At 36.6% G+C, this 21,312-nt stretch overlaps 2 protein-coding genes across 3 annotated transcripts; both read right to left on the bottom strand.

Annotated features, from left to right (window-relative positions):
* Positions 1–1,131: 1,131 nt before the first annotated feature.
* LOC107226042 (putative fatty acyl-CoA reductase CG5065) lies at positions 1,132–14,137 on the bottom strand. The gene is made up of 7 exons (XM_015666714.2): positions 9,117–14,137; positions 8,614–8,816; positions 6,268–6,507; positions 3,871–4,135; positions 3,479–3,781; positions 2,612–2,819; positions 1,132–1,697 (listed from the first exon to the last, which is right to left on the bottom strand). The coding sequence occupies exons 2-7, from the start codon at positions 8,803–8,805 to the stop codon at positions 1,394–1,396; spliced, it is 1,512 nt and encodes a 503-aa protein (XP_015522200.1). The 5' UTR covers positions 8,806–8,816; positions 9,117–14,137; the 3' UTR covers positions 1,132–1,393.
* Positions 14,138–14,286: 149 nt separating this feature from the next.
* On the bottom strand, positions 14,287–19,913 carry LOC107226041 (putative fatty acyl-CoA reductase CG8306). Of its 2 annotated transcripts, XM_015666712.2 has the most exons (7): positions 19,439–19,910; positions 18,531–18,782; positions 17,855–18,104; positions 16,474–16,666; positions 16,099–16,338; positions 15,330–15,587; positions 14,287–15,113 (listed from the first exon to the last, which is right to left on the bottom strand). In XM_015666712.2, the coding sequence occupies exons 1-7, from the start codon at positions 19,631–19,633 to the stop codon at positions 14,975–14,977; spliced, it is 1,527 nt and encodes a 508-aa protein (XP_015522198.1). In that variant the 5' UTR covers positions 19,634–19,910; the 3' UTR covers positions 14,287–14,974. The 2 variants fall into 2 exon arrangements, with proteins under 2 accessions (XP_015522198.1, XP_046593060.1); XM_046737104.1 differs by lacking the exon at positions 15,330–15,587 and having other exon boundaries at positions 19,439–19,913.
* Between the last annotated feature and the right edge of the window lie 1,399 nt (positions 19,914–21,312).

The following is a 21,312-nucleotide window of genomic DNA, read 5'->3' as shown; positions in this document are numbered from 1 at the left end:
AACGTAAGGTGAATGCCATACATCCCGCCATATTATATATCTATGTTAATCTAGAGATCAGTGATGCAGCGTATTCACGATGTGTGGAGCATAAGATATAATGTACATACGTATCTTGGATATACGACGCATAATTAAGACTGAATTAGTCAAGATGCGAACCTGACACGTTTCATCTTCTATTTCTTTCCTTTTGTCTTTTATAGACATCTTTGCATAGCTTAAGTTTAAGTAAAATCTTACACTTGATTGTACTTCTGAATGCTGTTTTGATGACTTCTTATATAGCCTTTAATTTCAGTGATTTTAATCGCGTCTGTTATTATTCACGATTATTTATGCTATTCGAAGGCTGAGACCCAGCACAAGTGGGAAATCAGAATGTCCAGTAGAACCGCTGTCGCGTCGATTCCTGAAAGCGCAAATTCTGATAAACAAACATTGTAAAATATTGTTTTTACCATTATTAGTACAAGACACGTCGATTGATGTCACCGTAGAGCGTGTAACCGGCGCGACAGGAAAATTAACTCTTACGCAGATATGAAAAACAATCAGAGGTTCGTCTAGCTGATCTTAATGGACCATGTAGCCTAAAAACTTCCCACTCCGGTACGTTTCGAATTTATCAACCATTATTCAAATAACTTGAAAACAACCGGACCGGTCGAATACCACAATTTAATCATCGTTCAGTTTAAAAGAGATTGACGAAAATCACCCAAAGAAGACCCCATCAAGGTTAGCCATAATGACACCTAGTTCTCTAAAAGAAAGTGGGAATTGAAAAATAGATAGCAATATAGATGAATACCGATTTCTATAGATTGCAAAAATAAATAACAATAATATTTGTCCTAAAGAACCGAAGGGTTCGTATTGAAATCGTACAAAGTTTATCCAGGAGCGTAACTAAATTACGTAAAGCCACTTAAATCAATTGTTACAAGTGAAAATTCAGAAGGTGGTTAAGTCCAGCTTTAAATTTGAGTGGCAGAATAGGGCGAAGACGCTGTGCTGGTTATACTCGTTCGATCTGATTGTAATTGGTTCATTTCCAGACTAAGAAGTACAGCAAGGAATTGGAAAAGTGCGTAAGTGATAAAAGCTCGAGGTATAGGAAAAATATACAAAGTATGTAGTTGAAAATTATTTTAAAAAATTTTATATTTACAATACGGTGTCAATCAGACCGTTTCACGATATTTCTATTACAAGTTTCTTCTCCTTTTCTTCCGCTGATTGGAGCACGCGGTCTAATTGGATGTGAAATTTGAATACGTCCATGTGTTGGCAGTATGTGTATAATTATGTGATTTAGCAAACTATAAACAGCGGACGGCAAATACCCGCAGGGCACGACATGACGTGAAAGATACAAGGAAAAATATAACTATGAATCTTGCATCTCGATTATCGACGCTGTGCCCGCCCTTGCCGGCGCGAACCATGAGTACAAGAACCATGCGATGAATCCTACAAAAACAATTCGCAATATTCTATCGGCGATGTATAAATACTGAAAAACCCTTCTTGCTCGAGGTAAAGTCGACGGGTCGTCTTTTAGGCAGTATTTCCTGATGCCCAGAATGTATTCGTAGAGATAATCGTCCCAGCATATGTCCTTCGTGTCCATGAAGAATATTGCTCTGTCCTCGGAGGATAACTGATCCTGCAGATCTCTTAACGTGTCATTCCTACAATAAAGATCCAAAAATCAGCAAATTTTTTTCGCCAGCAATTCAATTGTTTCTCTGAAATTCACGTACATAAGGAATCCAGTGATTTGTAGACGTGGTCAGGATTACCATAAAACTTCGTGTCTCGAATTTCACACATGATTCTAATAGTCTGAGAATTTACGGTATAAAGTCATAAAATAAGACTAGCGAAATTATACCTACATTATTATATATTATATCCTCCGAACCACCAGCCCGTATTTATATGATGCTTATCGATACCTTGTACTTCCCGCTCGCTTTGTCAAGGATAACAGGATTCTCAGTTATTCAAATTCTACTATTTCATCGCGATGTTATACAAGGTAAAATAAAATCAGGAAATGTTGGAATTAACAGAATTGAATTGAAATACATTGTGTAATTGGACGCCAATCAGTTGAATATGTTCAGACGAGTTCAGGGCGATCTTTTATTTCCTGCAATTGTCCCATTACAAAACGACGTCTCTAAACCGGACGGCGATAGCGATAAAAGTGTAATGTAGTCACGTATGTCAGACTATGACCTCTTACCTTGGAACGAACAATGATCACGAAATTTCCCGAGACTATAACGGGTATGCAAATATATAAAAATACTTTTTGTGACGTTAAAGTTGTTTGAAGATGTAATGCCCAAGTTTTTTTTTATCTAACTTTTGTTTTCTTTGCTGCAATTATATGTTATATAATCAATAATTTATTTCCTAGTACTTCGAGGGGATTTATCGGATTCCATTTGTAGACTATAATATTTCTAACCATTGATTAATATATATAAGCTGTGAGAAAATGAAACTTTTCGAAAAAGGCAAAAAATTTAGTGACTGAATTTTGTATATAAAAAACTAAATCAAGCCGTATTGTAAAAGGAAGATTTCTACTCACAAAAAGACCCATTCCTTGGTCGTGTAATATTGCAGCAAGCTCAACCCGGTAGAAACTCTCCCTTGAAGCTTGACCAAAAAAGGTTTGTTCCCGCTCAAGTATATCAAAGGATCCAACAGGTAGGCAGGTAGAAGGTGAAGGCATATCACAGCAAACCAATGCAGAACTGCTGAGGAAGTAAATCTACCGCCTGGATACCAGAGTGGGCCTGAAAGTTGAAGAATAAAAATTATTAGAATAAGGATTGTGCAGTGATCGCACAATCAACCGAACCAAATAATTTGCAAACAATTGCCCATTGAATTATGCATTGGTGATGTAATTAAAATAAGTTCAAATCTTACCATGATGAGCGTCTTTACGAAAATGAAGGGAAATAGTTAACCATTCACTCGGTATGTTGATACACACTTACGCAAGTTCACACCGAATTTCATTATGCATTGTAATATCGTACAGTTTCTCATTATAACTTTCACCGAAACAGTGTAATTTTAAGAAAGAAACTCATGCGTAAAGTATTGAAAAATAGTTTTCTGAATCATCGTGGTGTTGTTCATTTAAATTCTTCGAATAATCGGCATGAACGAATGGAACGAGTTAAACAGAAAATCATGAATAGTTAAAAACAGAGCAAGCATGCGTATTATACCCACGTACTCTGGTAGGTATTTGTATAATTGCCAATGCCGACTAATGGAGTAAACGTATAATGTTAGCGGCGGTGATTTGTAGAAAATTTGCGATTCAATGACTCGATCACGGATTATCATGAGTCGGTAAGGTCGGAATTTAGATATTTAAATCGTTCGCGCACCGATCGATGATCTGCAGACTGTGCACGATATTCATGCACGTATTACAAACCTGAAAATGGATTTGACAGAGCATGCCTTCTGCCGGCATTCAGGGCATCAGCCCAGGTGATTGGATTTCGTCCGCTCTCCGTAACGTTGACGAAAATCGGTTTACAGGAACTTTCCAAACCCACCTTCCAGGCAAGGGCGATCACGGCGTTCGCCACGATATCGCAAGGCATTAGGTCCGCAAGATATTCACTCTTGCAGTGCATCGACCGGATCACACCTTTTCCCGCGGCTACTATCAAACCGGTTGGTCCGTTCAAGTTATCCACCCATCCTGGCGCTGGTTCTTTCCAAGACGCGATCACTGTGCAGGAAAAGTCAATAATTTGCATCCGCGATCGTACAAATATCGAAGAGAGATCAATTCGCAACTATGGAATGCGAACGGCTTACCAATGGAAGGTCTCGCGATGCCTACCGGAAGTCCAGACCTGACCATCAGGTCTTCGCTGAGACATTTGCTCAGAGCGTAGGTGTTGGGTTGATGAGCTAGCAATTTGCACTCCACAGGCTTCAACAGGTCGTCGCTCATGGAGTCAACAGCAGCGATTGCAAATTCCGGTGACATGTTTGGGGCGTAAGCCCTTTCCTCGAGACGAGTTTGCCCGCAATGGCAGTAAGCCGTTGACACGTGAATCAGGGATATCAAGTTTGGCAGCTGAAAAGAAGGCAGTTATAGAAAGGACCATAGGAATTTGATGCGTAGGATTAAATGATTGGCCACAATTAGTTTCAAACGAATATCGTGCGTTTTCGTAGATGGGGACTATAAGGTCCACTCTGAGCAATTCCGTTCTTCATTTGTAGCACATATTTGCTGCTGCAAAACTCGGTACTATATGGTACGAGGCCACAAGGTTAGCTCTAGACGGAGATGCGCATTAGCAAAGTCACGTGATCCCCACATGACGTAACGACAAAAATTTCGTTTCTAACGTAAAAAGTACAATATAACTTCTGTAACTAATTATTTAACATTTGAATGTTATTCCCCTATAAAATAAGATTCGCTGGATGTAAGAATGAATGGCTGTGTTTTATAGCTTTTAAAAATAGTGCTCAAAATGACGTCATGTGGGGGAACGTTCTCGTTGGCCGAAGCGGCAGTGATGCGCAAGAACGGGAAGAACCACCTTATTTCCTTACACCATGCTCGGAGCTGCTTACAATTAGAGTGAACTGGTACCCTGAATTGCCTATAATTAGGGGACGCTTGATACGCATCCACAAAAACGAATGATATGCAGCATTAATGGCGTGTTCTTAAATTTCAATGGGTTAAAACCACATGGTCGGCAGCTAAACTGAAGTGAATGACAAGATTACATTCGATTCACAAAGATGTAGGCCAGTTTTCCGCGAGGCAATACCTCATCATTTGATAATAGTTCTGCGGGTTTTGCCTCGAAACAAGTTATAATTGCCAATTTCATGAATTACGTCTGCGAATATTTGACATTACATCTCCGATACTCGCGATCAGCATTAAACCCACAATAGTCAACCAAAAATTGAACAGGTAAAAACCTGGGTACATGTGGCAACTTCTGGAATTCTAATCATGATACACACTTGAATGGAATAAATAATGGAAATCGAAGTCCATAAAAACTCCACCGTCGTCCAACCCTCACCCGATTCGATTTTTTGGCTGTCTTTTTATATATTTTTTTTTTTAACTTCATTATTTAAGACAATGAAGACACTCTCGGTATTTTTTAGGTTTTTGTCTCATGCAGTTTTTGAGATATAAAATCATGGATTTTGACGACATCCGTTGTGAAGAATATTCTCAATTGATTATAATTTCTGAATACCTAATTAATTGGATCATCTAATTGTAGAAATTGTTATGAACTTTTCGAAAAGTAACACAAAAAAAATTAACAATAATTTCAAAACTATACAAAATTGAAACCACGTTTTTAGAAAAGTATAGTGATTACTGCGGGAAGTCATAATATTAAAAAAAAATTCAATTCTTATAGCATAAAAACGAACAGTTCAAGCAGGGTCCGATGCTAGCTATCTTTTCTTTTAATATTATGAATTTTTAAATTATTGATATTTCATTTATCGAATATCCGCAGCAACAGGATTCTCAAATCGTGTTTACACTGTGTTAGAATGATACAAGCAAATCGGAACTTCAATAGGAAACTCATCAACAATGAACATTCAGAATCCTAGTTTAATTTTATTTCGAAAGTAATATTACAATGTTAAAATTCGTAGTCTCTCGAATTCGAAAAAACCTGCATACGTGCATAAAGCTATAACACGAACCGTACCGCATTTTATGAAATTTCTCTGCAATTCGTTTCAAAAGAATAATATGAAACGGCAAGAAATCTATTGTCGATTGGATGTCAAAAATAAAACTGCATTGAGTTGTTTCGCAAGACGACGGTGCAGTTCGTGTTTTCTCTTTTGTTGCGAGAGATATTCGATAAATGCAATATCATAACATAAAAATTCACGAGGAATATTCCAAAAATATGGCAATCATCGGCATTCGCGTAAACTGTTCTTTTGCATGCTGAGAATAATGGTAAACTGAAAAAAACATTCAAGAAGGTCATACCTTTCGAGAAATTGGTTTTTAAATTTTGAGGCACGATTTCGCAGTTCTGAACTTGCTGTAAAGTTTTCGTGAATTTTATTTTAAGAAGTACACTTCGTTACGAACAATTCGATATTTCAACTCTGATGATCCGATTCGGGGTCAAGAAGTTATAATCAAACGGTAGGTACGGCATAAAAATGCCTCTGAACTTTTTCGATGTGTACCTGCTTTGCAACTTTGATGAGATTCGCGGTCCCTTTGGTGTTCATGTTGATAGCAGCCCGTAGGGAAAGATCGAATCTCACGTTGGCAGCCATGTGAAAAACAACGGAAACATCCTTCATCAGACGATCCTTGTCCTCGGGGGAAAGGGCGAGACCCTCGACGGTTGTATCCCCAGAAATGACAACAAGTCGCTTCAGGCGTTCAGGATGATTTTCGCGAACAACTCTGTAAGGTTCTTGCTGAAAAATAAGAATGAACTCGTAAATCACGATCGTTTCTATTCGTATGTTACCTAAAAAAAAAAGAAAAAGAAACAAGTCCGTATAAGTACACGCTCGTGTCTAATGCCAATGATTTATTAACCGGTTAGCATTAGCAGCATGCGCATCCCAAAGCTACGGGCGGTATGATGACACCGATCATAAGATTCATTCCATACTTTCTCTCGTCGCCCTATGTTATACGTTATTAAAACGGAACATGCTTCATAGAAATCAATAATAATTATTCACGTTGGCCGAGACGAAGACAATGTGCCGCCGGGTATAATTTACCCACGCGAGGTAAAAATTGAAAATAAAAAAATGTCGTTTACATGTACTGAATGTAAAGAAAGGTGCTCATATTATGTAATTATACAAGTATGTAGCTTTGCCCATTTCAGTGGCCGTAATACGTGAAGACATTCACTACCATGAGCCATTGCTCAACCATAGTTCAAAGATAACAACTGACTATTGGTGCGTAGCATCTATTCCCATGTTTTTTTTTCTTGGCACCTTATAGACCGTATATCTTGCTCGCTTTAAGTATCGCTTGAGACGCTGAAACTTTCACATTTGCAACAGTAAAGGCCGAGGCGTAAGTAATAAGTAGGTACATAAGTAGGGAAGTGAAACAATTCTGGAAGCGTCGGTGAGACGATCTCCTGAAGGAATTATAGTCGCAACCCCTTCGTGAAAGTCTGTATAAAAGTCCTCATGATTATGATGATAGCCTGTGATTCGAATTGAAAATAACTTTAATCAATATGATGAACGACTATCAATCGTAATCATGATTCGTGGGTGGCAATCACCGTATTACAGCCATGCACTACACTTGAGCGATTGAAACAACCTTATAATGCATGACCAAGTGTTTGCAGTGCAGGTCTTAGTCGAGTGTCCTGTGTCCTTAACCCAACGTACTTCGGCTTTTTGGCGATACCTTGAAAAGAAAACGTAACTGACACTCGTACGCAACTCAATTTTGAAGTGTACACAAGCGCAATTCTTAAACATTGTGCAATGAATGGAAACGTAAACACATCCTATTTGTTTGTAGTCGAACTCGTCCCGTAGTGCGGATACGGCACCGAATTTCTAACGAAACGGTAAAATGAGAGAAAAAAAAATGTGACTGTCACTGGAAAATAATTATGATTTTCGTAGCGTGTTTATACTCGTTGGCACATCGTCAGCGCAACGACTTGCACATTCGATTTTCAAGGCTTCATACCCATACGATATAAATATTAACGGTCATCCTTGTCTCTTTGCCAAAATTAAGTAAATATTATTCATCTGACCTAATTCGAGGATGAATCCCGAGTGTATAATACCTGTGTACATTATTCATCTTACACGTAATTGACACCCCGTACCCCCACGACTAAAGTACCCCGAAATTAGTGGTCTACGCTCGTCAATTCGTACCCTGAAAATTTGCGTTTATCAGAAAATCAGTATGTGTGATATGATCTGCTGCATCATGGTCTTTTTTTCTGCATCGAGCAGGCTCAAAAGTAATATTTTCGTCATGTAAGACCGAAAACGAGATTTCACGCCCTCGCCCAGATCATAAGATAGCGTTTTATGCCTACTTAGAACGAAAAATATTGTTCGCATTACGGGTATAACACATCACGCCTTTGATACGAAAATAGTTATTGCTGAGCAATACCGAAGCCGAGGTTGAACTTTTGAGGCAGATTGTTGTACGTAAATTGTGAGTTTATCACTTTTTTTTCAAGTCATCTACAAATCGAATCCAAAAAGCTATACGTTGCAGCTGGTGTAATTTGGATTCAGATTAAGACCAAATCTCAGTAGAGAAAACTGTTATAAATCAATGACTACATCAAACCATTTATCTCGTCAAAACTACCCGCACATTCCTTTCATGTTTTATGATTTTCAAGTACCGCATATATTCAATCACTGTTTGTATCACCACTTGAAAAAGTCAAAAACATTGTTACAAAAATACTGAAACCTAGAATTTTATCGAGTGAGCCGAAGATGAATTTTTTACCTACATTACTATTAGAGTTCAGAAGACAGGTGAAAAAAAAATTATTTTACCTGTATCAGTGTATGGAGTCTTGCTTTTGGAATCTGGCCTCTTTTTTCTCTCACCAATAGATAAATATTTCCACCTTGTGGACAAGACATTAGCAATTTTGCAACTAAAACTTTTCCCAGAAAACCAGTCGCCCCAGTGACTAGTATCCCTCTGTTTTTCGACCATTCTGGTATCGATGGTTCACGAATCATCTTTTTCCCAACTGTAAAAAAAAAAAAAAATGATTTGAAAAAAATTATAACCGGTACTTTGTTCGACGGTTTCAAAATATGGTTCACAAAAAGTATAATAATAACAACAACAATAACAGATTGCTACCCTCATTTACATGGCATCGATATCAATTTGTCGACTCAAATATTATATAGATTCATAAAAATGATCAAATAGCGTTAAATTTCCGCTATATCAATACCGACTTCTAAAACCGATCGTACCTCCCCACTGTTATTTTTTGTAATATTGAACAATTGATTAATCACTGATAAATTTTGTCACTCACTAATTGTTTCGAGATGAATGGTTTCGAGCCAATTACTTTGGCTTTGTTGCAACAATCTTCGGGTATCCTCGCGAACTTATTGTTATAGCTTGAGTAGCGATTGAGTGTCAGAGACGTTAAAAATGTGATGAAAAAGGAGAAATTTGACGGTACGATCGACCAGTCACCAGCTGAATGATTTGCGGCGTACTGGAGACCGTCCTTTTAGCACAGAATACTTTATAAGCTGCTTTGTATTCTGCTCTTTGTGGGGCGGTTGGTTACCGATTACGTACTCACTCACATCGTCTGATTCACAATCAGTGTCAGGACCAAGTTTGGTCTCGCAGAAAGGCAGCTACAAGGGCAATTTGCACAAAAGGAAAAGCTGTTCTTAGCAAGTATAAATTAACAAACTTTTTAGCCGATCCTAACAGAGCCGTGTTTCGGAATTTCATAGAACGAGCATTCGTTAGCGAGAAATAAAATACTGAACACTTTTTTCGATGTCTCTTGAAAAATTTGTTACTCTTCTGATAATTTTCTCAAGATATATCTGTCATTTTTTAACTCATACGTATATAGCGTATGAGCAATAAATGAAGATTTCATAGAATTGTTTATACGAGTTAGGTTTAATGTACATATTGATTCGAGTTACGTCTCATATTCATATTCATTCGATAATATTAGTCAATTTCGCTACGCATGCAATCACAAAACGATATGACTATGAAGTCATTTATAAACATAAATTGAGAAGAATTCACTTTAGCCTTATTCCTAGTTAAACGTCATAATTGCAATACTCCTCAAAAAACGTACAAGCAAGATTTCACAGTAAATATTTTAGCTCAATACGCCTGAAAACGGGTGAAAGTATTTCGAATATGACATTACATTGCACTTATAAAATTGATGCACGATTTCAATTGTGGATTTCTGTAACACGGTTCTATCTGCGTTATTTCTTCTAACTTTATACCTATATTTATGCATATATTTATATTATTTATATTACATATGTTGTAATCTAGCTTTCCCTACAATCGCCCAACCCGGATAAACAGATGGCTGCTCTCTATGGCATACAATGATTTGACACCCACAATGATCATCAGATCAGCTGTTAACGTCGCGAATAATTTTATTGGGCGCAAGGTGTTATTGCTACGGCAACTTTTGAACTCGCTACTGGCTACTCCGCTATTTAGCGACAGCTCCCGCTAGCGCGGTATTGTGGAGAGGAGGTGGGACGATTTGATGGAAACATAGAATAAGACAGAGAAAACACGGGAAAATAAATTTGACGTCCTTGCGGTATAAGTCAAATTTTCCAAAATCGACAGTTTACAATCGAGATTGCAAAATGAATAACAAAAGAATAGAACACTAAGGTATTCTGCGCGTAAGCACGAACACTACCAAATGACTTAGCTTACCGAACTAATAAGAAAAGAACTTAAAATTTAACGTAATCGAAAAGCAATACAATCAGAGAGAAATAAACTAACTTAGCGAATTGGCGCTCTTCTAACGCATGACGTTATGTTAGTTGCTAATCGCGTAAACTAACTAAAACTACCATAATTGTTATAACTAACGAAAAATAAATGGAACGAGAATCGAAATATCACGGAAAACCCCGCAACGACGCTGCTTGCAAGGTTTCCTAAATTGTATACGAGAGGAGACTCGCGATTCGTGTCAAAAAACTAACCCGGAGTCGGAATTTGTCCTCGAGAACCAAAAATCCCCGGAAACCAAAACAAACGGACGACCTCCACGCTGCGAAATTCTTCCCGATCGTCTCACTAATTTAAGCCTTTGCCGCAACTGAACGCTCGCAAAAGCTTACAAAATTTTTCTTCTACGACTAACCGACTATTAGCGATAGCGTAACAACAAAGAGTGTTGTAACTTTTTCCGGACTGCCTCAACGCAGACTCTCTGCGCCACTTGTTCCGTGACGTCACGTACTTGCAAGAATTTGCAATAATCAACGCTAGATCATATTCGATGATTGTGCAATTCGTCTCGCACCTACCGTAATGTCAGTAGCGCAGAACTTAAGGGGTACACCACTGTAAAAACCTAAAAAAAAGCACTTACTTTTTTTTTTCATGGAAGAAAAGCTAATAATATTTGAGAAATTTATTAGGCATATATTTAAGTGTAATACAACTAATTATTATAGTGTCAGCAAATATTAAAAAATGGCGACACTGGAGCCATTCTCGCGAGACATGCGGCACGCTGTGTAATTGGTGCAAATTTGAATTTGGAAAAAAAATCACTTAATCTACATATTAATAGCTACCGAAATGCGTACGGGATTTTCGATAAGTTAATTTAAACATTATTTACCAACGAATAAGTGCCCTTTCTTTGATCGAAAATTGAACATCAAAATTCAAATACTCTCCAAATAATCAAAAATCAATTTTGTAAAAATTTCTTAGGTATTTCTGTAGCTAATAATATTTAAATTGAGTGATTTTTTTTCTAATTCAAATTTGCACCAGTTACATTGCGTGCCGCGAAATTCATGATGTTTCGCGAAAATGACTCCAGTGTCGCCATTTTTTAATATTGGTTGATAATAATTCTTTGTATTGTACTTAAATATATACCTAATAACTTCCTCAAATATTATCATCTTATTATCTTCTTTACCATCCAAAATCAAATTCTCAAAAAGGTGCTTTTCTTTTGTTTTTACAGTGCTGTTACCCCTCAAGACTAGGGTCGCAATAGCGTCGTTTGCACAACTTATAAATGATCCGGTAAATAGGTATCTGGTTAGTTCTCGTCGCTAGTGAGTTGCTTCCTCAACATTTTGAGATCACCTGTGCAGGGGCCGGCGGGGTAGCGATGGCCACTAACAATAAGCTAAAAATAATCAAACATGACTCTATTAAATCGATAAAAATAAAACGATTAATCGATTATTTCGTATTTTGTTGAACAGTGCATTTGAAGCCAAAATTTTGTAAATTTCAGGACGTAGTCTTGATGGCGGAAAAGTTTTTTGATAATTTATATTTTCATTCAAAATATTTTTCAATTTCAGGTAAAAATATTCATTTATCTTTCACTAATTATATCAAATAGGTACTTATAGTAAGTAGCACAATGATAATAATTGATATTGTATAGCGTAGTTCATGGGAGGAAAAAACAAAAACCGATTGTGAGCAAAAATAATCGAAACTCTTCAGGATGTTTGATATCAGATATTTTGCTATACATTTCGTGAAAAATATACAAAATATTGCGAGGATGATTTGAATACTTTCTTCACACTGCAGCACATTTCTGGAATATTTCATTTTGGATATTTCAATATATTATTGTGATGTCGCATATTCAATTTTGCTGATAAAGCATTCAAAGAATATTTTGTGTCGAGAAATTTGTAATATCGAGTAAAATATATCGAGAGCTTTCTTATGTTTTGTCTGAAACGTAATGTTCAAAATGTTTTCGGAAGGTAGAATATAAGATATCTCAAACAAATTGTTTTGATACATTTCCGAAACTTTTTTCCGCTGTACCTAGAAAGTTTTTTCTCGACTCGGAATGCACAATAAACAATTTATATTACAATAAAAGCCATTTTTTCAAATTCATTTTCGTACCGCATTTTCATATAATGATTGACATACATATTCGCACAGATTTATTGTTTCATGTTTAATAAGAAAGTATTTTATGACTTCATCGCTTCATTCCGCAATAATAAGCGGACGTGATTTCTCCTCACACTATTTATTCAGCATCTTTCTCTTCCTGATTCATCTGAAAATTGCGAAAACATTCCATACACCTGAGTTTCGCGACGCAAAAAGAAAAATAATATTATTTTCATATTCGTTAAAATGCTTCCGCCAACATTAATCGGTTACACAGCACTGATCACGATTCAGTCGTCTAACGATGAGTTTCGTTCCTCACACCTCCGATTAGAGGTCGCATATCGTATATCCTTTTAAGTTCAAGGCAAACGCGCTAACTATTCAAATAACGATCAATTTTATTCAAGACATTGCATCAGCGAAAAAACCCGAATCTCGTGGGAAGTACGAAAAAAGCAGTTTCGACACCAATATATCACAATGACTTATTTATATTATCATTGAATCGTGCATGAGATCACCAACGCTATTAGGGTTGGACACCAGACATCATTCAGTGGACATCAGAGGATTGAAATTTTGCTCGGGCAATTTCTTCATTTTTAGCGCGATAAGATTGCGAATCCAAATTGATTCCTTCTGGCACGAAACAGATTTTTGTAAACGCATGTTGGTAACCGATCCTTACTTACCACCCCAAAAGTAGTGGGTAAGGCAAAGCACAATAACCATCGCAGTTAGCAGTTAATCCTGAATTTTCAATCCAAATATTGATAGCATTAGAGTTCCTACAGATAGTCTAGATAGCGCCTAATTTGTCCCTGTCAATGGGATTTCCACTAACGTTGAAGGATGTTCATTGAATTATTTTGACCATGATACGTTGAAGAAAGATACTTGCACGCACATGCATAAACGGCGGATCCCGAAACGACCACCTACCTACCCGGTTACCTGTATATAATTTACACGATTGTCCATTTTTTCCAAATCACGTCGTTCTTCTCCATTTGCTCCGTGGTGACAGTAACTTACTTTTTCATTGATAACCCGAGAGGTGCAAAATTCATTTTTACCATAATCAGCCAGGTGCAATACCATGATATTGAAAAAAGTGGCGTTCAGAAAATAACGATAACCTTTTTTTTTTTGATTTTAGACGCAGATTGCATACAAATTATTGTCAAGTATATATTCCGCGAGCCTTTGTTAAGTCTACCCCCCCCCCCCCCCCCGAGACAGACGCTTTGAATCAATCTGGCATATCTACCTTATCTGACTGGAATCCATCCATCCATGGATATATTATTTTAAAAAGGCGATATAGTAGCATTCGCATGTACATGTAATATGAATAACTGAATATGATTGTTAAAACAAGTTAACACTTGAATGGTAGAAATATTTGAGATTCAAGTTGATAGATTGTAAAATAGAATACGTCGCTGTATGAAACTCGACAAAAGTACTTCGTCACGGAGAACTAATTAAAAGAGAGAAAGACTGCAAATGATGATCTATGCAGCTTCCTTATTTAAAGAATAACTCGATCGTAGGCTTTTATCAAAGCATATCTTTGTATTTGTGTACCTAAACGAATATAAAAAGATATCCCACTCCAACTCTTATGAGATTAATAGTAACAATAATAACAACAGTATAACACTTAATAAGTTCATTTTAAATGCCGTGAAAAGTTAGAGATTCAATTACTCGAAACATAACGAGTCGACTTTGAGTGAAAGACCAGTTGATGCAAATTATCAAATTGTGTACATTTGTCAAGAGATCTCAATAAAATGATCTGGTTCGATATGAAGTGAAATTTCGAAAACCTCATCAGATATAAGAATGTCGCTAATTGCTTTACCGTTTTTAGCTTAATTCTAACTACATAAACACTTTCTGCAGCCACTCAAAATTATTCACAATCTTAAAAATACGATTTCTCACCAATTATCAAAATATCTTTTCCTCCAATATTACCTTCAACTATTCGAATAGGCGATGATATTGCTTAAACTATTTCCCATATTCCATTGAAACCTAGTTGACTTAATTATTATGGATGCGTTCGACTTCGGCGCTCACGCGCTTTCAGCATATATCTATATGTATACATCACGTATAAAATGCTATAGAAAGTGGCGCTCACAGCGCTCAAAGCGCCTAGAACGAATGCAGCCTACGATTACATCGTTGTTATACAACATAATATTTGACGTAAAAATATTTAGATATTTATAATAAACTGAAGATCATGTATGCCAAGGGAACAACCAATCCTGTTTTTGTCCAAGTTGAGGCTAACAAAAATTTGAAGATCCACCAAACCAGACCCATTAGTCCAGCTTGTAGAACCAAATGTGCGACCAGTAATCTGAAATCATAAGGATACCAAATTTGTTAACTGCTCCTAATATATATTAAATATTGTAATAAATTCATCACATGCATTCTGAAAGAGTGATGTCTAATAGAAAATTGTATTAAGTCACTTTCAAGGACAAATCACCGCATAATTTACCTCCTTAGACACCGAAAAAGTAGAAATAGAAAGAATGTAAAGATTTACCAGAATCTAGTTCATACATACACTTTATCTTTTGAACGAGCTTTTCCCAGATTTTTTGGACTTTCGTTACTGAGGTACCTCCTAACTCCTTGTACCAGATCATTAAAATAATCTTCCCATTTTAACGATCTAATGTCCAAAATAAATTTATCCTTGTCGACTGTTGATAGAGTTGCATTTAATTCAAGAAGCCGAGCATTACTGAATTTCCACTCGGTAAAAATGAATTTCTCTAGACGACTCAATGATTTGTTAACATTTGTGTGTAGACGTACCAATCTGTGAAATATCGTATTCCAAGTTTATTTATTTAGTTATTCATTTTTTTTTTTGTGGTTTCAAACCAAATTAAAACCATTCATTACTATTACTGTTATCTCCTCGATAAAGAAAAAATAAAGTTTTTGAATATTGAGCTTTGCATGCACAACTGAATACCTAAGTATTTCGGTAATATTATACAGGTAGATATATATGGGGCTTTCCGTGCCCGATCAACCAAGGTCTGACTCCCCACATCTTGGATTTGATTAACGATTGTTGTTCCAACTCTTAATATACTGGAATTTTTCTTCAGTTGTACTTATGATTTTTGAAAACATGCATTTTAGAGTCGGAAAAATATAAAAAATTGCGGAGCAAATCCAAGAGGTTCAAGGTCAGACCCTCGTCGATTTGGTGTTAAATACCCCATATATATAATGTAGGAGAAAGAATGTTATATTCTAACAGTAGAGTTTGACTATACAATAGTGAAAGAATTTAGAGCGTAACATGAGCACAAACTTACATGGGCCGTCCACCAAACACACGTGTAACTGTATCGAGAATATATGCCGGAATCATGTGGACAAAAATTGCAGAGATTCTGAACAGTAACAACGAAGGCAGAAGCTTAAGGTACGGGTACCACACGGCGCTACGCAGAGGGTAACGATGAAGATAAGTATTAATGTGGCTTTCAACCTTTTCCCATTTGAAGGGATTGCAGGTACTCGACGTACAATGGTAAACCTTCAATCCAGCTTCACTGTGACATGAAAAAAAAATCAATATGATTAATTGGTAGAAGTATGAATGACTGACTCTTCTGAAAAGCGATTCAATCACAAGGTAACTTTGACTTGAGGCAACACTGACACCATCTAAAAATCGTAACAATTACCGTTCACGGTCCGCATTATATCCAGCAACAATCAAACTATTTACTACTACATCGACTGGAATGTAGTCATAAATCAGAGCTGACGCAACAGGCAGTCGTCTGAGTACACCTTTACTAGCTCCCATTAGAAAACCTTGCGGACCATTTTTGGATATCGTCCATCCAGGTACTGGCTCCTTCCACGCGGCAGTTACTGTAATATTTAATGGAGGTCAACTACATCTACATTGCTCAAAGTTATCTTTTTGATTTCATCGTGCATTGAACAGCTTGACTCTGGATCATCCAAGAAATGCTTCAATTCTCTTTCATTACTCTAGACAAGGCTTAAGGTGTTAGAATTTGTCAATAATTTGGAATAGTATCCTCAGCTCAGGTATGATGCAATAATCATGAAAATGAATAATTTCAGAATACTTATGTACTCAAGGCATGAGAAACTTTGTGTTATTAAGAAAAAACGTATCTATAAACCGAGCAGCAAATGCATAATTTACTATATTACAAATTGTGGAGTGTTTATCAGTGGTAAGTAAGTTTATGCATATCAACAACTCCACTGTCTGTTTTTATAAATTAAAACTTCAAATCAAACACAGAATAGAAACATAAGTTTGTAAAACTATATCATTGTAAATAAGTTGTTTTAAATACTGATGCTGTTGCACTAATAGGAGTGTCTAATTATATTTTAACATGCTGTAGTTCAAATTCGCAATACATATACCAACACTTTTAACAGTGTTCATTTTGCACCCACTTTTTTGTTATTGACAATGTACTGCACACCTACTCTGCAAGAGGAGGTCTCTAACAGAGTTTAGCTTCCAACAGAACTCGTTTCTTTAGGAGTTAACAGGCCCAAGAATGAAGATTTAATGCAAAGTGAAAAAATTTTCTAAATAAATAAAAAGTGACTTTCACTTTCTAGTAACATGTTGATGTATGTGGAAATTGTAGATTTGAGTTAGTATTGTATAATTAGAAGCTTTCACCCTTAAAAATTCTTTCCACGCATTGTCAGATATCCACATTTTTACTACCTAGCCGCAATCAGGATTTTGTTAGGAAAAAACCAATTTTCAGATGATAAGAAAATATTTCCAAACCTACTGTGACGTTGCAGTAACGTATCAAAGTACCTGCTAACCATAAAATAAACAAAATTAAGAATAACTGCAATGTGTCACTAGTTTGAACTCTTCAAAATATTATGAGTATGATTAAACTTTCGAATGTTTCATAGTATTTTATCGTTGCAGTAACTCTCTATATAGCGTAGTGTCATTAAATCACTTAAAACTTTGCATAATCCTTGGTAAACCAGGTTTTCATTTCTTATAAACCTGTAAAGATTGCAGTAAAATGAATTTCAACTAACTCATGGATGGTCTCACGATGGCTGAGCATATAGATGCGTTGAGAACTTCGTGTTCAGCCAGATGTTTTGTAAACGTGTAACTATTTGCATGGTTTCCCAGAATACCAGGTGTGGCAATGTCCAATTCCTTATCATCTAAATCCTTCACCATTTTGATGATTTTTTCAACCTCTGCAGGTGCAGGATAGACTTTTTCAACTGGTTCGGAGATGGCGGAATTTACGTAGGCACTGGACACGTGAACGAGTACCTGTAATTAATATTTATTATGGGTACCAACAAATATGCTGTGCGTTCTATTGAAATTTGGAATTCAAATCAATCACAAAAAAGTAGCAAATAATTCCACAGCAATTAATATTGATGGTTCACAAGAATCATACAATTTTACATCTAATCCTTCATTTGTTACTTATTTCTTCAGAGTTAAAGCTATAGTCAGTGGTCAGTAAATAGTCTTTCCACGGGTAATTTCAAAGACCTATGGACAATCTATACATATTCACGAACAGAAATTGAAACGAGGTCTCGAATAACATTTATGATTTCACAGCCCACATTTGTAAATCGATTATAAAACTAATTATGTTTAAACTGATGTGTATACGCAACTAGCGAATGATAGCAAAATTATGTGTATGAGAGAGGGTTAAGAGATCTAAAAAAAGTTGCTCACCTTGAAATCATGGATTTCTTTGCATAGCTGAATAACTCTGCGTGTACCGAGTAAATTAATGTTCACAGTCGGCCTTAAGGTTGCTTCAAAGTCCAATGTAGCTGCAGAATGGACAACGATCTGAACATTATCGATCAGACTTTGCCTATCAGAGGCACTCAATCCCAAACCATCTTCCCCAACATCTCCAGCAACTGGGATCAGCTTATTCAATAGATCGGAACCACCCTGTTCCTTAAGTGTTTCAAATATCTTGAAAGTAATCAACAGAAATATTAGTAATCAAGTACAAGACATTTGAGGTCGAAGAAGACGTTTTTATTTCAGAAACTCATTCAATAATAAGTAATATTTCATTTTAAAGCGATAGTAAACTATACAGAAACCTAAATTGGAAAGATAATATTTGCCATTATTCCAAAAATGGGATGAAGAATGCATATAAATTTTATTATTATATAATGCAGGCCTAAGATTTTTAAGAAACGAAAATGAATACGCATTTCAAATCAACTAAAACTGTAGCAAGCTTGTAAAGTCGTAGACATTGGGGTATCTGCTTTCATAAACATATTACGTACACCGGTAATATATCATGAATACAAGTAGATTGAAATGTGGTAAATAAGTGCAAACTAGAAATGTGTAGACAGTAATTACATGTCAAAAAAGATGATAATGCACCTTCAGACAGCGGGAATCGAAGTAAATGATAACCGAGCGACTGTTCGAGAAATGATAGTCGGCATAACGGGTTTGTGAACGGGTTTGACATGAAAAAGAAAAGAGGAAAAAAATGTAAGAGCTGACGGCCGAAAGGTGAGGGGAGAAAACGGATTCCGAGGCGGTTCCGAAACTGTAAAAGTAGGCTCTATTATACAGGAATAATAAAGTTCACAACTACGTACCAGATTTTTGGTTAACTCGTCTAACCTTTCTTCGATATTCTTTCCTTTCTTTGGCCTGAGTAAGATATAAATATTTTTCAGATCTGGACAGGAGCGCAGGAATTTCTCAATCAAACAGATACCGAGGAAACCGGTACCACCCGTAATGAACAGGGTTTTGCCACGATAAAATTCCGTGACCGGTGATGAAGCCATCTCTATCCCTCTATTCCGATTTTTCGAATTTTCTTTGCTGGTTCCTTAACCCTCTCGCTTCGAACGATCCTATGAGCCGGAGATTCGTGGAACAACAAGTCGTAGTTGCGCACTTAACAATTTACTTATTACTCCCAGATCGTCACAAAGGCTACAGACAACGCGTAAAAAGTGTCCACTCTCTCCGCGCCATTAACATAAACAACAGAGATGCGACGACAAGGCTTCGCGAGCGAACCTAACATCCGTAGGTAATCCAAAGCACTAAAATGACTACCGCTTGCTGCTAGGGAAGAGACGCGGTTCGTTCGTGACGTTCGTGTCTATGGCGCGTGGCGGGGAATTGCTCGGAGGCGACCCTGGCGAATGAGGCCGGCCGTAAAACTGCTTGTATTTAAAAACCCTGTTTAAAACCACTGCTGTCTTTTTGAAAACTTGTGTATTAAGTTTATGCACGGACCATGAACAGAGATTGCGATATGCGTATATCCGCTGTAATATTCATCAAATGTTTAATCGTTTGTGTGACGTGCGGTTACTCGGCCATGAAGTATTATTGGAAAAATAGACAGTCTCCAGGCTGTAATAAAAGCACTTCGATTCCAAAATATATCCGCTTTTTTTGCATATTATTTTGTGCTGTGAGATTTCACTGACTCGACGTTTTAGTAATCACGCACAGAGGATCCAGTCATTTTCTTGGATGCAATTCATAGATTGCCTTTTATTACGGTATATGTGAGAGCAGAAGCTGAATTTCTCCTCTCACACCTGGGGGCGAGAACAGATAACATCGCGACGGTAAATTGGTAGAATTTATGCCGTTTCGTTATTTCTGCGGCAGATGAAAATTTGTTGAAGTATTTTTGTTCAGAATTGCGCATAGAATGGGGCTGTTAAGATCTTTTTTGCGTTAGAAATACGTGGATTTCGATATTTGGAGATATAGGTATACGATAACGTCGAAATCGACTAGCCCCCGTTGTGAGGCACAAATTTTCCGTCCTGATTAACTAATTAAGTTCCGCCCAGGCCATAATGCGTTGATGTCTCCACAGATGATAAAGTTATCGAACTGAGCCGAGGATGGTGTCAAATTTTTACATTCTGTTTGGGATAAAGATTTGTTCGGAAAGCTCTAAATATTAAAAATATGAATAAAGGAATCCACAAGATTAAGTTGTTTCTTTAGTCAATTCAAAGTTTTTAGCTGATATGAGACTTGGACTGATTATTAATAGGAATGAAGGGAATCCTCCTGTTGAATATCAGACCAGATTATTGGCCAAAAATGCGAAAAGGAGCTTTTTAAAAATTGGATATATAACATAACGCTTATGGCCGTTTCAAGTGTTTTCAACGGAAATGCTATCACAATTATTTTAGAAAATCCATACCCCTTGACAAGAAACGAGATGATGATTGTTGGAATAATGATCTTCCAAAAAAATATGTTGAAAAGAAGACGTTTCCAACCGTTCCAAAAAGATTTTTAATGATAGGCACGATAATAGAATTAGGTTTCAAATGTCGCGTCCGGGATCCGATGTTAAGGCGCGGAATTTGAATAACGTGAATCGTATTTCAACGTATCCTGGATTGTATTATTACTAATAATAACGGAAAGACGAATAAAACGTTCATTTTTGATTAAAAGAAATCTATCGTATATTGAAATG

Source organism: Neodiprion lecontei, chromosome 4 (assembly GCF_021901455.1).
Source record: "Neodiprion lecontei isolate iyNeoLeco1 chromosome 4, iyNeoLeco1.1, whole genome shotgun sequence".
Lineage (NCBI taxonomy): Eukaryota > Metazoa > Arthropoda > Insecta > Hymenoptera > Diprionidae > Neodiprion > Neodiprion lecontei.
The sequence above is the reverse complement of the archived record's forward strand: the minus strand, read 5'-3'. Positions and strand labels throughout refer to the sequence as shown.

What these genes read in the sequence shown, in the direction of transcription:
- LOC107226041 (XM_015666712.2), bottom strand. Translation starts at nt 19,633, where the DNA reads ATGGCTTCATCACCGGTCACGGAATTTTATCGTGGCAAAACCCTGTTC. An exon ending in TATAATGCGGACCGTGAACG is followed by an intron (nt 16,339 to 16,473) that starts GTAATTGTTACG and finishes TTCATGTCACAG; the next exon opens with TGAAGCTGGATTGAAGGTTT. An exon ending in GTGTTTGGTGGACGGCCCAT is followed by an intron (nt 15,588 to 16,098) that starts GTAAGTTTGTGC and finishes GATATTTCACAG; the next exon opens with ATTGGTACGTCTACACACAA.
- LOC107226042 (XM_015666714.2), bottom strand. Translation starts at nt 8,805, where the DNA reads ATGATTCGTGAACCATCGATACCAGAATGGTCGAAAAACAGAGGGATA. An exon ending in CATCGCGAGACCTTCCATTG is followed by an intron (nt 3,782 to 3,870) that starts GTAAGCCGTTCG and finishes TTTCCTGCACAG; the next exon opens with TGATCGCGTCTTGGAAAGAA. An exon ending in TCTGTCAAATCCATTTTCAG is followed by an intron (nt 2,820 to 3,478) that starts GTTTGTAATACG and finishes TTCAACTTTCAG; the next exon opens with GCCCACTCTGGTATCCAGGC.